Source organism: Pholis gunnellus (assembly GCF_910591455.1).
Source record: "Pholis gunnellus genome assembly, chromosome: 21".
NCBI classification, from domain to species: domain Eukaryota; kingdom Metazoa; phylum Chordata; class Actinopteri; order Perciformes; family Pholidae; genus Pholis; species Pholis gunnellus.
Window position 1 is genome coordinate 8,874,651 of NC_136548.1, and position 18,323 is coordinate 8,892,973.

At 42.3% G+C, this 18,323-nt stretch overlaps 1 protein-coding gene across 4 annotated transcripts in view; it reads right to left on the reverse strand.

Moving 5' to 3' along the window:
• Positions 1 to 18,323, reverse strand: part of LOC306712730 (myosin phosphatase Rho interacting protein) — a 46,303-nt gene that overhangs the window by 13,965 nt on the left and 14,015 nt on the right. For 3 of the 4 annotated variants that reach the window (XM_079182135.1, XM_079182133.1, XM_079182134.1), the window contains exons 4-13: positions 11,652 to 11,803; positions 9,166 to 9,250; positions 6,462 to 6,515; positions 4,903 to 5,131; positions 4,022 to 4,577; positions 2,499 to 2,640; positions 2,241 to 2,357; positions 1,085 to 1,141; positions 909 to 977; positions 696 to 785 (exon numbers count right to left, since the gene is read on the reverse strand). In XM_079182135.1, coding sequence (XP_079038261.1) covers positions 696 to 785; positions 909 to 977; positions 1,085 to 1,141; positions 2,241 to 2,357; positions 2,499 to 2,640; positions 4,022 to 4,577; positions 4,903 to 5,131; positions 6,462 to 6,515; positions 9,166 to 9,250; positions 11,652 to 11,803 — 1,551 coding nt within the window. The remainder of the gene's footprint in view (positions 1 to 695; positions 786 to 908; positions 978 to 1,084; positions 1,142 to 2,240; positions 2,358 to 2,498; positions 2,641 to 4,021; positions 4,578 to 4,902; positions 5,132 to 6,461; positions 6,516 to 9,165; positions 9,251 to 11,651; positions 11,804 to 18,323) is intronic. The other variant, XM_079182136.1, reaches the window with a different exon arrangement.

Here is an 18,323-nt window from a genome sequence, read left to right on the forward strand (position 1 = left end):
TTTGACTTCTCTATTTCTGACTTCCTCTGAGGGAATATCTAGGTAAGCTGCTTCACGCTAATGTAAAGAAAAAAAACTGACCGTGTTGCTATTAGTCTCGTAATATAAGATTATTATGGTGAGTTTAAATCTATATGTAGCAGAAACCAAACCCACACTGACATCAAATGGATAACAATTGAACTGCATAGCAGCTATATGTGTCTGGGAAGTATTTTGCCAGCAACAAGTGCTAAAAATGTTTAATGGCCAAAAGGATTATACAGCGAAAGCAGTTTGTCGTAGGATTCACTGCAGCATCCATAGAACCTAAAGTTAAATTACTGTAACATAACTGTTTTTTTACGGTTATTGAGCAAATGTGGACACGGATGGGGTTTTTGAACGCAAGAGGTTAGGTAAACATATTGTGCAGGATGAAGGACAAACGGTTCAGAGAGACTAGCGGGGCTGGCGACGGCTGGAGCAGATTTAGACCACCGTGATGTCAGCCTCTCGCAGAGAGATGACAAGTCAAGAGACATCCGTCATTACAGACAAAGAATCCTTTCAGAAAGACAAAACCTGATACCTGGAGTTGCACCACATGTTGTCGAAGGCTGTTTATAGACCGTCAGCAGACGGCAGAGCTCAAGTGTGTTGACAATGAGTTTCTTCTCTACTGGTGATTAATGCCATGAACAATCAATACTCACCAGGATTTGGAAGCCGTAATTCCTCTGGACAGGGAACTCTTGGACATCATAACATGTGCAGAGATCAATGTCACCATCCAGTTCTAAAGCCTAAGTTAAAGTAAAGTAAACAAATGAAACAATATAACAAAAACAAAAAAAGTCCTTTAATTAATTGTGTATTCATTCAAATTTACAGTCGAAACCACACAGTCTCCAGAAGACAATGTTTACCTCCTCGGCTATTGAGTCCTTGTAGTACTTCAAACTCTGATCTGTCAGGACAAACCAGTGTTTCTTCCACTGAGAGGGAAAAAAGAACATTAATTTGATTTCACCGGCGCCTCAATGAGTAAAATATAATTGTATTCAGTAGAAGCCATTTAATCCCACTAATGAAAGCCAATTACCATTCCATCTTCATACAGCTTTGTCATCCATCCTTTTTTGAAGTTCAACAGATCTGGCTGCAATTGAAACAGATTAGAGTGATATTATATAATGCAACTAGATTAACTCATTAAAAATCAATAAAAAAGGAAATTCAGCTACCACTTAGAAGTGACTTCAGATTAAACAAGTACAAATATAAACAAAACTAATGAATTCATATTTTGTTGAAACATTCTGTGCTGATCTGTCACTATATTAGAAGTTGTCACTATGTGAGTGTTGATGTGATTTAGTCGGAACATAAAATGGACATCACCCCTTAGCACTGCTGCATTTATGTGCATTTGTTTACATTTAAGTCGCTACCTCAGCCTAATAAGTACAAGTGAAGATATTTGTCTCCAGCTAAATAGACCGACTGGCGGGAGCTGGACTTTCCCTGTGAAACACAAACTGCTGCACATTGAAACCAAGCTCAAGTCTGTTTATAGACTCCAGAGTCAATCATTAATCCAAAACCTGGCTTCTGCTCACTCAACAATACCTTCTTTTTGTTGAGCTTCATCAAGTGCGGCGTCACCGCATGGCAAAGAGTCATTCTGATGGTGAACTGCCTTCACTTCATATGTTGACAATCTGTTTCTTTCCGTCTGTCCCATGGACATATACACAACTGCGGCTGCTTCTGTGCTTGCTATTTATAATCATCAGTAGCGGTGGCGGCAGTGGTGTGCACATAAATGTGTGTGTCTGAGTGGGCGGGGGTTCTGGCAGCTGCAGCTCGCCCAGAGAGACGAACCACACACACACTGACTGGATCACCCCTGCATTACTGGACAGACCGTGGATCAGTGGCAGTTTGTCAGACGTCAGGAAGATACCAGTGCAACTTTAGGGCTACTTTAATCTCACTTGTGGAAACTGAAGAAAACTAATGCTAATTTTATATTGTATATGCAGCAGCATGTGGAATTGTGTTTGGGTGCATGTGAAAGTTTAACTATGTACACTGACCAGTAAATAAAGCCATTTCCCCTGAGCAGTGCACATTACAAGAAAGGGGTGCACTGGTGGCTTTTCGAATCACAAAGCCATTTAATGGGGCCGTGAAAATATTTTTTGGCCCGCTGGGTTAATGCAACAATATACTTTGGAAATAGCGTCTGTACTCACAGTCATTGAGGACTCGGTGACTCTGCGGTCCAGTGACTTGGCTCTTCTTAAATTAGCACAAGTGGAGCTGGACACATCAGGGACCGAGCGATCCTTTCCTGCATCCAGTGACATCTCCTATAAATAGAATTAGTATTAGAAATTAGAAGTAATCCCTTATCAACGTTACATAGTACATTTGCCATTCAGTGGATTGTTTGGGTAGTTCACACCTTTTTAAGATGTATTTCTTCAGGATTAAGAAAGAGAATAACATACATGCTTGCTAGCCAGATAGCGCCTCTCGCTGCGTCCTTGTCTCTGGATTAACGTGGTGTTAGCGGAGGGCTCATTGGAGCTGCTTATGTCCATGCGCTCTACAGGCTGACCCTCCTCGAATCTGCCAATGATTTGAGAACGCCTGACAGACACAAAGGGACCATCCTTTTCAGAGAAGTGCTCGATTCACAGTACATACAGTATTTCACTTAATGAAAAACTATTTTCTGACAATCAGTTAAATATCGTAATCATTCTTTAAAAAAAAATGCATTTTCAGCATACAAAAATAACTCTTAAAAATGCAGCATATAATCATCACATTGTGGCAGAATCAGCATAAAAACAAGACCAAAGCATGTTATGAAAGCAAATTTGAGCCAAAATCAATGTCCATAATGGATACAAGTAGTTTCAATGTATTGTGTGCAAAATGCACTGCAGCCATTAGTGCACAACATTTACAAAATACGTAAGTCATTTTACTTTGGACATCATTCTAGACTCAAAGAGACTTTCATAGACAACAATGTGCAAGGTAGAGGTAATATCCCCAAAGAGAACAATCCAGAGATACATCAAAGAATAAAAAGGTGTTATATAATGAGATTAAACTTTGGAAGAAAAGGAAAATGAATAGGATGGTTGGTTAGACAAATGTATGTAGCAGCAACGGCAACACAGCATTACCTTAAGGCTCTGCACTTGTTACTGTGTGTGTGTGTGTGTGTGTGTGTGTCTGTGTGTGTCTGTGTGTGTGTGTGTGTGTGTATGTGTGTGTGTGTGTGTGTGTGTGTGTGTGTGTGTGTGTGTGTGTGTGTGTGTGTGCGCACAAGAAAGAAAGAAAGATCACACTGTATGTAAACCCACCATCATTACCAACCACCAGTACGTTTGAGTATGCACATTATATACAGTAAATCAAGTATTTATGAAACTGTGTGAGTGTGTGTGTGTGTGTGATCTCCCAGGCAGGGCAGAGATGAAATGATAGAAAGCAGGAATCAGCGGTGACCAGCAGGCATTGAGAGAGGAGGGGCGGAAGGGCCGGGTGAGCGTTTAGCTCTGAGAAGCTCTGTTCAGGAGCCCCTGGAAAAGATTGAAACGACAAAACAAACTAGCAAAGTAGCAAGAGCAAAAGGTAGAGATCAGTAGAAAAGAAGGTAAAACATGCATTTCAATCCCCAAATCATTAATGGCAAACCACTGGTAAAGCTAGGGGAGGCAGCAATGCTCAAGATACAGGAATGTCTCAAGGACAGCAGCCACAGGGTGGTGCTAAATAAAACCTAATAGTGCTGATGCTTTAAGCAATGTATGAGCTCCACATAGATCACTTGGCATGCTATCTATATGTTTTAAGGCTATGTCAAGGGCTTACAACCAGAGGTTCATTGATGATTATTAAATCATGTTTGGCTGAGAGTATTATCACAAGTGAATCTGCATGTGTGACTTCAAATGTCTCTGTAGAATCTTTTTTTGCAGTCTGCCAAGCATGACACGTATACATAAGCTCTTACCTGCGCTCCTGCCCAAACAGCCGAGCCACCTCCTCTCTGCCAGGACTCCGGGTCCGTGCCCTTAGCTCTTGGCGCTTTTTTTCTGAGCGGAAGGCTTCGCGGTGACTCAGTCTGCGAGCCCGTGGCACATCAGACAGCGCTGTGTACTCCCTGCCAGGCCGGCCCACTCGGCCTCCTCCTCCACCACTGACACTACAAATGCTTCCTCCTCCACCACCACCACTGCGTCCCTCCCAGGTGGGTGTAGTCACGCTGGGTTCGGAATCCAGCGAGCTCTGGGAGGAGCTGATGGTGGAGTAGCTGGGGGAAACGAGTGCACCTGGAGAAGGGAGAGGATCTTGGGAGGGTTGATAAGGGGAAGTTTGGGATTCGGACTCAGAGTTGTACCTGGGACTGAGAGCTCCTAAAGAGGAGGAAGATGCTGAAGAGGACAAGGGCAGATACTGGGGTGGCTGCGGTGGCTGAGATTGTGGCGAAGGCTCCGACTTGTTCTTCTCCAGGGAAAAGTAACCGCTCTCCACTCGTACCTTGCGTCCGGTGCTCATGGTGCCGCCATCTGAAGCAAGAACACAGTGCAACCCGTATGAAACTCCCAAAATGGTGTGCATATAGTGCTAAATACGTGAACATACATTGCATACCTGTATTTGTATACTACAAAATAGTCACTATGTCACCGGAAAGCTGGCCAAGTGGCTGAAAGATCGTGTTCTTAAGCGTCAAGAGTGAAGAAGTTGACTAAAAGTAAATGTGACTTAAAAATGCCTTTATGCAAGCAGTGATAACAATATTTGAACCTCGTTTTCCTCATCACAGTGAAACAATAGCTGAAGCATATACAGGATGTTGAGGAAGTCGCATGCTGTCCTCTTAGTCCTCACCATCTTGAGTAGTGATACTGGAGTCCGGTTGGCTCTGGCTCAGCTGGCTTAGACAGGAGGCACTGCGGCTGCAGGGGATGGTGGCCCTGCTCCAGCGGCTCTCCTCCTGCCACAGAGTGGCACGGCTCATCGGGACACGCTCGGCACTGGCGATGCTGCTGGGCAGGCAAGGGATGCTTCCTCCGCTGCAGCTGCTGCTGGTCACCGTCACCTTAGCAGGGCCGGGCTCCTGGGTGGGGGTTTGGGTTGGAAGGAGTGGATGGGAAGAGGAAATGACATATTGGGAGGTAAGGTCACAGAGAGACTACGAAAAAGGAATACGAGGAGGAAAAAGATTGAAGAATAATTAGATTCCGAAAAGAAATGTGAAACTCAGAAAAGGAAACGTATTTTCTTTAAATCCTGACATTGATTTGTTTTTTTTTGTTTTTATTAATTGGGTTTTTAAGTGTACCGTATGAGTCAGGTACATCTAATATCAAGAAGACAAAGCCACAGAAAATGTATTATTATTAACGGTATAAAGACAGATTCTGGTAAGAAATAAGGAGGATTTGTAGAAACGAGAAAGAGACCGACAGCTAGACAAAGTGCTCATTTTTGGCAAACACACTTGTAATTATTGATGATTACAGAAAAAAGAAAAAGAAATTCCATTCTGCAGCGGCAGAATATGTTGCAATAGATTCTCCAGAATAAAATGAGGGCTGTACCGAATGTCATTGTTTTACATTCAAAGCTTCTATTGAGGTTTTCATTGAAGCTCTGTATGCCCGTCGTCATATTTCATGACGTTACAACCGTTGTTTTATGTTTTTAACTAAATAAACTTTAACTCAGTGAGTGCCTCCCTTTTTTTGACGGCAGTGAAGATGATTTTAAAAGGCTAAACGGCAACAAATATGGATTGAAGCAGAATCCTTCGTAAGATAAAAACATGTTGTGAATTTTGGAAATGATAGCATCCAACTTTTCCAATAAATGTTGACTTTTGGTCCTGACAATGCTCTGGAGTTATTGGAAATCTTTGGATCGCACGAGTGGTTGGAGTCCTACTGCAACCACAGGAATCTATTCCTACAAATAACAGGGTTGCCTGACCTTTATCTGCAACCGTGCAGAAATACCAGATTCAAACAAAATGAATAATGAATGTTGATTGAGAATTTCACTGCCACAATTATGAATGATGATTTGAAGCTTTGAACTATTCAGTACAGCCCTTGATGAAAATCATAGAAGTCCTCTTCATCCGAGTAATAAATACAAAGAGCAAACTAAATTAAACGTACATTGTCTCCAGTGCATATTGGTTGGTCATCAGCATTTGAGTTCACCAGAGGAGAAAGACTTCCAAAGCGACCCTCAAACAGCCAGCCTACTTTAATCACCACAAACATGCTGTTGTGCCAAGAATCACTCATATCAGAGTAGAGAAGCAAGAAGCAGGTTATTTTTAATCACCCTTCACCTGGATTCTAACAACAAATAATTGATTCGGGAATTTCAAAGCCACTAAGAGTGAAGCAGGATAAAAGGTTTGGCCAAGCTGAACTCACTGGGTGTCCGTTCATGTCTGCAGTGGAAAAACACTGGCTTGCAGTTTCTCCACCCTGCCAATCAAAAAAAGCCTTTGATGTTAATGCCTGCTATGTAGTGCTGATTTATAATCAATACAGGTAAACCCATCTGTCTCAGTGATTTATAGTTGCTGTACTAGTTGAACTATGGTTTTTAGTTTTGTTCTTATTTAGGCCAAATTCATGCATATTTATAGCATAAAGCATTATTAAACGCCAACACAAGAATCTGAAAGTCAAAACTCCTTTTAGTTACAATATGACACACAAATAAGTTTCCCGTCAGATGTTTTGTACTTGAGGTCAGGTGCTTCAATTTAGGGGCACCACCCAGAAGACAAACACGTTACAGTGCTCAAGCATTTACAACAGTCTCCGAGCATGTGTCTCCAGTAACTTCAGTCAAAGCGGGAGAACTGTGGAAGGTGGCGATGTGAGCCATTTCCATCCCAGAACAACTAAAACAGCCCATGAGACAATAATAGAAACTGACATGAGACAAGCGGTGAAAGCTTAAATCACCCTCACACATTATTAGACAAAATGATGTTGCTCGGCCTTGACTGTCATTTCACATACATGCAAGAAAACAATGTATTCCTGTTCTGATCTATATTGTTGTTTAAAGCAGATACCAGGAACATTCTGTGATCAAATATCATTTGTAGTAGTTACACTCATACACACAGGAAAGTAAACAGTCATGGTCATCACTGTGTCACCTCTGCAAATGAGCCTTGTTAGTGTCAGCCTGGCAAGGTCACAGTGGGATTCAGGGCGCCGTCATTAGAGAAACCAGACAATGACCTTCAGAGAGGAGTTTGTGTGCACTCACCACAAATTTGGCCTCTCGTCAAAATGGGGGTAGAAAATGGGGACAGCTGTATCCCACGGTGGGTGGGCTGTATGATATTTTATAACAAGCGCCTATATTTCATCTCATTATTGAAACAAATATTATGGTAATAAAGCTTTACCTAGTCCTGTTATTTGACGTCTAACTACCAAGGAGAAAAGTGCATTTTTATTCCCTTTGGTCACACGCATGCTTGAATGACGCTGCTCTCAGACTGTTGAACACATCCGTGTATTGTTTTCTCATTGCTAAACTTTGTGTAGATACACACTTGATACTTTTCAGATTCCTTCTAGACACATTCTGGGACCCTCTAGGTCAATGTGGAAAGTCCTCAAACAAACAGCACGACTTAAACAGACTCAAAGTCCACCTTCACACACTCAGACTCAGACATGCATTCTCTTTAAGTCTGCAGGGGCTCTTTAGGATTTTACTCACAATTCACAGCATTGGAATGTTAACATTTGGAAATTGAAATGGTTCAGGTAACATCATTTCACACGGTATCGTGCTCCTCATGACCATTTTCAGCTGTTGCACGCTCCTGCACTCACATACTTTCACAGGGCACATAGGGAACGTTAATAAAACATTGTAATGTTTCCGTTTTTAGGGTTTAGGACGGGGACTTGGATACTTTTAAAGACGTCAACTTCAAGTCCTGAATTTGACTTCTTTGACGACGAGCGTCAACTTTGAAAGCAATCTGTTTTGACCAGGCACACACAAGAGCAGTGACTGAACAGGCGAAAGCCTGGCAGGTAAGACAGCCTCTACTGGACAAGACAATGAAACAGACTGCACCAAACCAACCAAACGCACAAGTGAGAGGATCATGGTCCCATTGCTGAAAGTTACTGCTGAATGTTATTTAATCGATAATGATATCAGGAATATTCTGATAGCAGACGTTTGTTTGCGGCCTTCACACCAGGTAAAACTGTGCATGTATGCAAGTAGGTGACCTGTTCTGCATTTATAAAACATGAACTACAAGTATTTCTTGCAGAAACATATCACAAGGTGTAAACTTGTTATTCACACTCTTTACCATTGGCAACGGCAAATGATCCAAGTGCATCCAGACGTATAAATACATTTAGGAGTATGTGGAATGCATATACTATACGTATATTTAAAGTAGGTGAGCTATTAAAACTACATTTTTGGAAACATGATGCAAGCATTTCGTTCAGGAAAATAGCTGACGATGTTTAAACATGTTATTCACACTCTTTACCAATGAACACTGCAATTGATCTAGAGACGTATAAATACATTTAGGAGTATGTGGAACGCAGTCTATCCGACCACCGAGACGGACACATCATGGGACTCAAGAATGGAAATGTGGATAGCATGAACCGTCCATCATGTTGCTGGCAGAAAGAAAACAATAGATCTCTCGCTCTCTGGTGAAAACAGCTGGTGTAGTTTGAGTGGAATGAAAAGCCTCCATGCTGCATACTTCCACAGCACATGTTGTCCTAATAATATATGTATGTTCTTCCTTTGCTGTAGCAATGGAACAATTGCCACGTGAGGATCACTTATAAATGCTCAACTTATCTGAAAGTGTCGATACGAAGTCATATCCATCTTAAAAGTTTGCCTGAAATCATACTAGGAGACACTCATTATCTGTCATTTGGATATATTTCAGTTATAAGGTCATAATGTCAAACAAGCACAGATGCACCAAACTAAATATGCATCAGAATTGTTGCCGTCACACCTGAATTTGGTTGCTTACTACTCGCACAGTCTTCAGAATGAGCAAAGTAAAAAGCACTTTGCTATGGAGCGTGTGAATAGGTGCGTTACCTGGTGAGTGGGTGGATCAACCTTGCGTTTTTTCTTCTGGTTCTGCTTGTTGGTCCTGGGGTATACAGTCAGAGCCTCCTGCCACCTACGAATAGTGAGACAGTCAAAGAGATGTTCTTGGGAAACTAAAACGCAGATTGTAAATACTCTGGACCTGTGGGGGGATCAATATACTGTATGAAGGACAAAGTTCTCTGTAGCAAAACATGAGTCATTACACTTGTCAGGCAAAGCATGTGCATGACCCAACACCACAAAGCGATACAAAAAGATACAATGTACCATAACTTTAACACCCTCTATACTCTCAACAGTGAGCTAGTGCAGCGAAGGAGAACCGTTCGTCACGGTCTAATCCCCTCGGTGGCAACACAAAGCATTTTAAAGCCTGGTACGGTAACATTTGATTATCTTTGATCATTAACGTTTGCTTTTTTGCTCGGTGTGTGTGTTCTTACTAAAAAGGCAATTCACAAGGATACGATTATCAAATTAGCCAATGTGGATTTAGTTAAGTGTTAAATATATTATTTACTACACAGCTTTATTGTCTCTGTGCCATTATACTCTGCTGTAGCACCATCATTCTACTTCCACACAAGGTATCATGTATGTATGTGTGTGCATCTTCAATTAAAATCATCTGGATTAATTCTAGCCCAGAAAAATGCCCATTCTTGGTCATAACTAAAACTAGACTAAAATGTTCATGTTTAAGACAAAGTAGCTAAAGTCTTAGTCTACTAAAAACTAAAGTTTGACAAAAAGTAGAATGATTAAGTGGACAAAATATAACTAAAACACACCTGGACTGATTGATCTCAAGATTAACTAATATAATCTTTAAATAGCTGTCAAGATTAACACAAATTCTCATGTAATTTTTAAATATAGAACTTCATGCAATACAGAAACTACTGGCTCTTTTAAAATAAGAGTAATCAAGTCAGTGACTACGGTACACAACACTCATGCATTATCAAATATGTTTCTACTACGCCCATTTTGTAAAGAGTGAAAAGCTTTGTTGTGGATTGTCACACTACAAACTGTCATAATGAATGATTGTCCACACAGCCCTGTTGTTATACTGTAGCATAACTAATAAAAGCTTAACATAACCAGGAAAGACATCAAAAATAATACATATATTTTGTTACAACACATTTGCGAGGGCTAATATGACGGTGTGGTGGCCCACAACCAGCACATGGGAGCCAGATGGTGGGAGAGTGGGAGGTGTGCAGTGATGGAGCAGGTAGCATAACGGAGAGTAGGTGTTGTGAGTCACAGCTCCCCAAGAATAGCCATAATATCTATTCTACAGTCAGGGAGGGAGAGTGCAGTGCAGAAACACACTACATGTGCAGCAGTGGGGGAGATGTTCCTCCATATTATCCATTTCAAAAGACTCAAATGTGGTCTGAAAAATCGGCCAAGAAATTTGACATCCGAGCTGGATGTTTATTATGTAAATAAACGATTGGTGCCATGCTTTTGACCTTTTATAAGGCCTACAGCTGCAGCTACCCCCATGGTGGAGATGTCGAACACAAACTTTGCATCAAGCTCCCTTTTCCCATTTGGAATCCACCAACAAGGCTTTATATCTGGGATTGTCAACCCAGCCCTCAGTGCAGTTACCCATTGTGGCCGTTCAGTCCAGAGTCCTATACGCAGACAGCTGGACGACATTTCACTGTCAAACATCTTTGCACTTGGGGCAGAGCTGTTTTTGCAGGCTGTGACGTACAGGCGCAAAGGCAGCTCTGCGTAGGAGTGTGTGTTCAGTTGTACGCCAGCCTTGCTTTCGAAGACATCAAGCTCCTTCTGGCCCGCGCGCTCTCTCTCTCACACACTGGTAAACATTTGGGCTGCGTTGGCTGTCTGCTCCAAATACCATGAAAAAACACCTGCTTGTATGATCAATTTATATTCAGAATTTCATATCTCAGACAACAGGATAAGCAAACACAAATATTTTCCATTCTCTCTTTTCTTTTTCCATATTTATCCAGACCTGGAAATTACTAAAAATCTAATTCCATATGTTTCTGTACTGCGTCAGTGTGTTGTGATCTGCGTCCAGGCGTATAGGGGGGGGGGGGGGGGGGGGGGGGGGGTCGTGAACACAGGTAGAAGCCAAGAGAGGCAGGGAGGGGGAACCGTTCAAGAATGTGCACTGTCACTGCAGTGGGGATTGCGAGGCTCTGAAAACAGCACAACCCAAAGGAAACAGCAGAGGGCAGAGCAGTTTTGGCAGCAAAAGCAGCTGCTCACAACTATTCTCCGTTGTCCAAGTCTCCGTCATCCCTATTCATCCAAACCAATATAGAGAGCAACAAAAACCATATTGCCCATCTGAGGCAATTATTCTACATCATATCTATGTATAGATATATATCTATACATAGATATATGAAGATATAATAGCAGATTTGTAATTCGTACATTAACAGATCACATTCCTGGTTATTACGTCTTACCCGTTGATAATTTCTTTACACTCGGCCCGTATGAAGTGCTCTTTGTCGGGGGTCAGGATGCAAAGAGAGTTCTTCTGACCCGTCCTGGACTCTCCATCGATGACGTCGGAGCACTGGTTCATATTGATTGTACCCTGAGGTAGAGTGCTGGGCTGAAAGGACACAACAGAGACACATTAGATGGAGTGTTACGTGGCGGAAGTTAACAGACGAGCCCACATATCCCTCCACATGGTGCGTCTTCTCACACGATCCGGCCCCAGCAATGATTTTCCTGCCAAGCTTGGCAAACCACACACACACTGATATAATCACAGTCTGTGCACAAGAAAATGTTCTTGTGTTTTTGTTTCTTGCGAGATGGAACGCAGCCTTTCAAAAGAGGATAATTACGTAATTGCATCATATATTTAGGTGTTGTTTTTTACTGCACTAGCTCCATTTGTGAAAAGGAAAGTCTCGCTCTGGCAATAATCACTGGGATTTTAGACGGAGAAATTAGGTAGTTGTTCACAACATTAATGGCCTCGGCATGACATTATTGTTAACAGTCGTCACTCAGTCCAGGCTTAAGTCCATAATCACCACAGTAATAATGATGCATTTGTAGTAGCTGTTCAAATAAAATGTGATCGAGCTAGAAAGGGTGCCATCTAGAATCAGGTGCATACAAAAAAAGAGACATGAAATCATATTAATTTACATTATTTATCAAATGAACCAGAGTGTTTTACTTCAAGATTATTCATATTGCATCAGTTCAAATGTGAATATAGCCTGTTGGTGGTTCATCCCAAATTTACAGTCAGACACGTTGTATATTGTGTCAATAGAAAGAGCCTGAAAGGACCTTTGAAAAAAAGGACTGAAGAACCGGGAAGGTTCATGGGTTCACTGAGCGGTTTGGAGTTTAATCTGTCTGATGCCTAAACCCAACTATGCACACTGACATGGATGCCATCTGTCAGTCATAAATAACGTGACCACAAGGCTTCCACAATAACACTACTTTGTGTACAGTGACTTAAGGTTTTCACATCCAGGTTTATGTAAGCATTCAGTGGCTTTGTATGCCGGCACGCCTCATTTACAATGAATGGAGGCGTGCTAGCTCGACTTGGAACGGATAAAATAATCTATTCATAGGCCATCGCGATGCATCACTCCGAATTAACCCGTTATGCCTAGTCATGCAGTTTTTGTAAATCATGCTTTTCTACATGCAAAGTACTTGTGCAGATGCATTCTTAAATTGACAGCACTTACAGAAAGTAGATATTTGGACACATATCACGAATATTACTGGATCAGAAAACTGACTTTTGCTTTGTCTGACCTCCAAATGACTGACGGGAGAAGCCGCACTAGTTAACCGAGGGATTTATATTTGTTCAATGTAAAGTAAATGAGTACTGCATGACTAAGCACACTGGACATGGGCGGCTGTTTGAACTGCTCTTGGGCCCTACCTCCACTGCACTAAACATACAGGCAGAATTAGAGACACCAAAATGCCACAGCGGCTTCAAGCACCAAGTAGCCACAGATGATAAATTACAGCCCTCTGCAAATCAGAAAATATTAGGAGATAGCGATGGAAACAAAATTAAAAGGCATCCCGTTCATGCTCGTTATTGCCTTAATAAATCTATCTCAAGGACCCAATTTGTGCAGCGTAACCATAGCCTGTCAGCAACGGGGCATTGGAAGCCTCTAATGTGGACAGAGAAGTCAATAGTCAAAGGGTTGTGGTAATCAAACCCAGAGGGTAGATGAGAGGCCCCGTTTACTTCATTACTGTTAAATGTCACTTTCATTCTTGACTCTCTCTCACCACTGTCTATATTGTAGCAGACAGCACAGTCAAAATCTGGCACGACAAATTGGAACATAGTAGTTTGGTTCAACTAAGTAAGAGAAGAACCGGAGGCAGCGAGGAACAGGTTTCACAACCTTTGAAAAACAAGAGTAAAACAAGAGCGCCACAGAGGCAGTTGGACACGATGTTTTGGTTCAACTTCTTTAAGCCATGGCTGTTAAATCACAGGAGGGCTCTTGACACTAAAGGTGAGAGGGCCAGGGCAACAGCCGGGCTTGACAGACAGACGGACAAATAGACGTTGGGACAGCTGGGCGAGGGCCGAGGCCTGCTTCAGACTGGACAGAGAGACCGGCGTCAGCTTGACCTGAGAGCCCTGTCACTCCCAGACATGTGGAGAGGAAGGCGGTTTGGGGGTGAGAAAGGGGGAGATTAAGTCTCAAACTGGTGGTCAAGGAGAACAGCAGTGCAGCAGAAAAAAGGAGGGTTTGGTGTACTCTGACTTTGGACCGCTCGGCCATCTGTCTGAGTAAACAAATCTAGAGTACACCACACATGGGGGCTTGTCCTTGAGCTGGAGTCAGAGGAGGATAAACGGCAAAATATTTCAAATTCTGGGAACAGTTGTACAAGCAGCTTAAGCCCCCAGTTTTATAATCTGGACACTGAAAATAAATCGGAGATTGACAGCTCTGATTAAAAACCTATTTTCACAAAGCTGCTCACCTGCGAGTGAGATTTGAGCGCTTACAGAAAACGGGTGGTTTTGTCGGAGTACAGTATGTATAAAAGCAGCACGGGACTCCTCTCACACGTGTGCAGCCTCCCTGGCCCCAACACAGTGTCAGCTAAGCACCAATACACGCCCCTACACGGTCCTAGCCCCCCGGACCCAGGCCCCCTGGAACCCACACCTCTCTGTCACCTAGCCTAGACCCAGTCCCCTCTTGCCGGGCCACCGCTCTCCACAATGGGCCCTTTGTGAGGCTGCAGCAGTTCACACAATGTGGGATTGTCAGCCGCCACAGTCCACAGAGCCACTCCTCCCGTTAACTCTCCAACGAGGAAATGACCGAGAGACAAGAGGCCCCGAACAAATGTCCTTTTGTGATCGGAGCATGGAAATTATGAAACCAGCATCAACTTATTCTAGTCTCTGAAGTTGTTCAGACAATAATATGAATACTGTCTGGATGGGAGACACGGAGTCTCAAGGGGAGACAAATCAGAGAGAGATTTGGTTTCTCTGGGCCAGTCATTGGTGAGTGGAGGGACAGGAAGACATTTTACATCAGCACCGATATTTATAGGGATATATAAATACGTATATTAATAGACTGAATGAAAGCAGCAGCCAAATTAGCTTATTCAGCCATCATGCAGTACTCGTCTTCACCAGAACTGTGCAAACATCAAATCAAAATATTCTCAATTTTTGCATCATCTACATATGAGTATTTCATTTATTAATTAATTAATTAGAGAACTTGCTTCACATCTAAAAGCATAATTCATATTTTTTTAAGTGGTCAAATAAAAAAATAAAAATCTCTTTTCCAATGCAATACAAGTGAACGGAGACACTACTGTATTCCCAGTTTACCCACTCAGCAACTACAACTGATCCACTGCATAGCTCCGTCCCAACCCTCCTCTCCTTACCATATAGTATTCATACGTCTTGTGATCTCTGTCCAGATGGTGTGTATCATTACAACAGTGTTCATTAGGAACCAACTCTCTGTTTAGAAAATGGTAATTAGCATGTCTTAGTGCTCCTGGCTTCCTCCACTCTTGGCCATTCCGCAGCTTAGCAAAACATCCCATTCTCCCTTATGACACAGCGGGAGAAATATTTGCTTCTTTTGGCAGCTGGCTGATGATCTACTCTCAATTTTGGTTGAGAAGCAAATTGTCTTCCTCTGCCATCAACATTTTTGGGTTTGACAGACTCATTGCTAGTCATGGAAAGTAAAAAGTGCAGCTAAGCTGACTCATTTGAGAGGAGCATGAGGGAATGAAATGGCATTTAATCATGTGCGCTGAGTCAGATATTTCATCTTTTATTTTTCATTAATATTGTATCAGTATCCAAATACACCGTGCATTGCTCAATGTCCAAGGTAGTTATATAAACACCTGTAAGTTGATCAGAAACATCTGTCATTTGGTATTCGGTGCCAGTTTGTCTGCCGACGTTGGTTGTGACAAATTGAAAAGCTACAACTTCGCTCATTAAGTTACATTACTCTTCTTTAGACGTGTACCGGCAGGATCCTCAAGTTCGTCACGCCGCATCCAAAGGCATTTGGACTTTGATCACTGAAGACATGGAAACCAAAAGGAAAGCTGATGAACTGGCACCGCTACGTCCTGACTCATGGACGTGGCCTGGAATCAGGACTCTTCAGGGTCCAACATCCTCTGCTCATTACCGATAACAGCAATTATGCAATGAATCTTTCCATGGCAACATCAGACAATAGAGGTAAACACACATTTTTGATACCAGTGAGCATGCCCAAGAAACCAGCTGCGGGGGAAATGTCCTCAGGTGCCAGACGGATGGAGTCACCTTCAGTCTTGCTAAAGAGGAATCTCAAAACCTCTCTCTCGCTCTCCTTCCCCAAGTCCACAATAATTATACAAACACAGATATACATTGCAATCAGGCCAGGAACTAGAGCTGACAGATTGGTCATGGACAAGATTACAATCATCACAGTTGCAGAGTCCTCACGGACCTATAATTACACCCCAATATCGAGACAACATTAAGCCAGGACAATCCCATGTGGTATTTACCTTATAGCCTCACTTATAATACCAACCCTAGCCCGTGCCTGTACTTTAGATAAACATATAGCTCTATAAAAATCAGACTAAACCATATGGTGGATATCTGACATCTCTGTTACAGGGCCAACAGTCCTCCAGGCATTCTCAGACACACCTCACTCCACTGGTATGCTTTCAAGACGTTCACATGAATGCTACGGTAGAGGCATCTGCTCTGCACCGCAGTGAAGGCCGATTGTGAGGGCACTGTATCGAGACAATATTCGGAGGAAAAAAAGTCCTAACACCACGCAGTTTCACACATATTTGTAGCAGGTATTTCAGAGAGGACTGTGGGTGGTTAGCGGCGCTGCATCTCTTATGGAGAATGGTGAGAGGGAGTGGGTGGTTTAATGCTGTGTTAGAGGGCCAGCAGTCGACAAATGCAGAGGAGGAGGAAGAGGAGGGAGAGTTGGAGGATGAAGAACCATTTACTCCGGCAAGTACAGCAGGATTCTTTTCAAAAAAAGCGGCTGGGATCGGTCAATCAGATGCAACTGTACTTGAGCTACGTGAACCAGAGCTTTGGCAACCAGCAGTAATGGCAAGCCCGGAATAATTAAATGCATGAGTGGGCGCAAAATAAAACAATTGATCTGTAGTACATTATTTTCCCTTTTCTACTACATACAGAATTGTAATTGAAGCGTTGTCATTTGTGTTTATGTAATGTATATCATTTTAACAAATGAATAATACTAAAACACAGACTGATTGTGAGAAATCAGCCCGTCTGTGTCTCGGTGGTGACAGAGTAGACGGGCGGCTGCAGAAACAGGTGCTCCGATCGAGTTGTGTCATGTTGCGTTGGCTGTTGAGACTCAGACGAAGTAGAATTACTGTGAGTATGTGTGGTTTTCCAGATGGGTAACTTTTTTTTCCCCCTTTCTCTGCTATCCAACTCCATCTGACATTCGTCACGGTGCTCCTTTCTGCTCTGCACACTTATGCCTCATATTGAAGTTTAAATGTGTAAACTTCTTTCTTCGACCTCTGTTATGTCTACTTGCTCTAGTTTTTACTCTCCACTTTAGTCTGTGCTAACTAACTAAGGCTGAGCGAGACACCAAATCGATTTGATTAATTGAAATGTATGTTTTTAATTTTCAAAAGTTATTTTAATATGTACGAAAAAGTTATTTTTAGTCATGATATGACATACCAAGCCCCAAGAAAGTTGGAAGAGTGCCAGACTTTGAAGCAAATTATTGCATAACGGTGTGTCCGTCATAGGCGTGAAATGATCGAAGCGCCATAGTTGCTTAATTTAACCAAAATTGACTAATTCCAGTTGAATTGATTTAAGCTGCCCATTGTAAAATCGGTTTTCTCAACCGTGAGGAAATTTGTAGATAATTGCTATCTCTAAATTTCGTATTGTGAAACATTGTAGTTTTGTCAAATATCGCAGTAACATCAGTGGACCATGGAGGCAGTAAAGTGGCTTATGCATGTGCAAATGCACGACACATGGATAACACAATTGGGTCCAAAATGAAACACATACCGCAATCCATTCACACCAATCGCCAATATAAACTCACTGCAACTTCCACTCCTCCAAGGACAATGAATCGGGAGTGGATAACCTGCGCATTGGACCGTTTTATATTTACAACACCACTATTATCCGGTGCTGCTTCTTAATGTTTCTCTCAATACAGCACCATCACCCACTGATTTCTAGAGCAGTAAATCCTAGAGTTGCAGCTCTAGGATCAGCTTTTTGTCTCCACTGCAAAAAGCAGTCGTTCCAAGATCACAGTGTGCCCCAAAAACAGCAGTGTCTGGATTACTGCAGCGTCCCACACGGTGCTCCGACACAGCACTGTGGAAAGTAGGCCGAGGTGAACAGACACCCATCATATGCGGTTGCAATTGTATTGATCAAAATACAAGAGGCACATAAATATGTTTCATTCTAGCACAACTAACAAGAAGCTAGTTTCTGCCACTCAGTCTACTCTGTGTGAAGACATTACATTAGAGTGCAGTCAGGCTTCCAGTACCTCTTT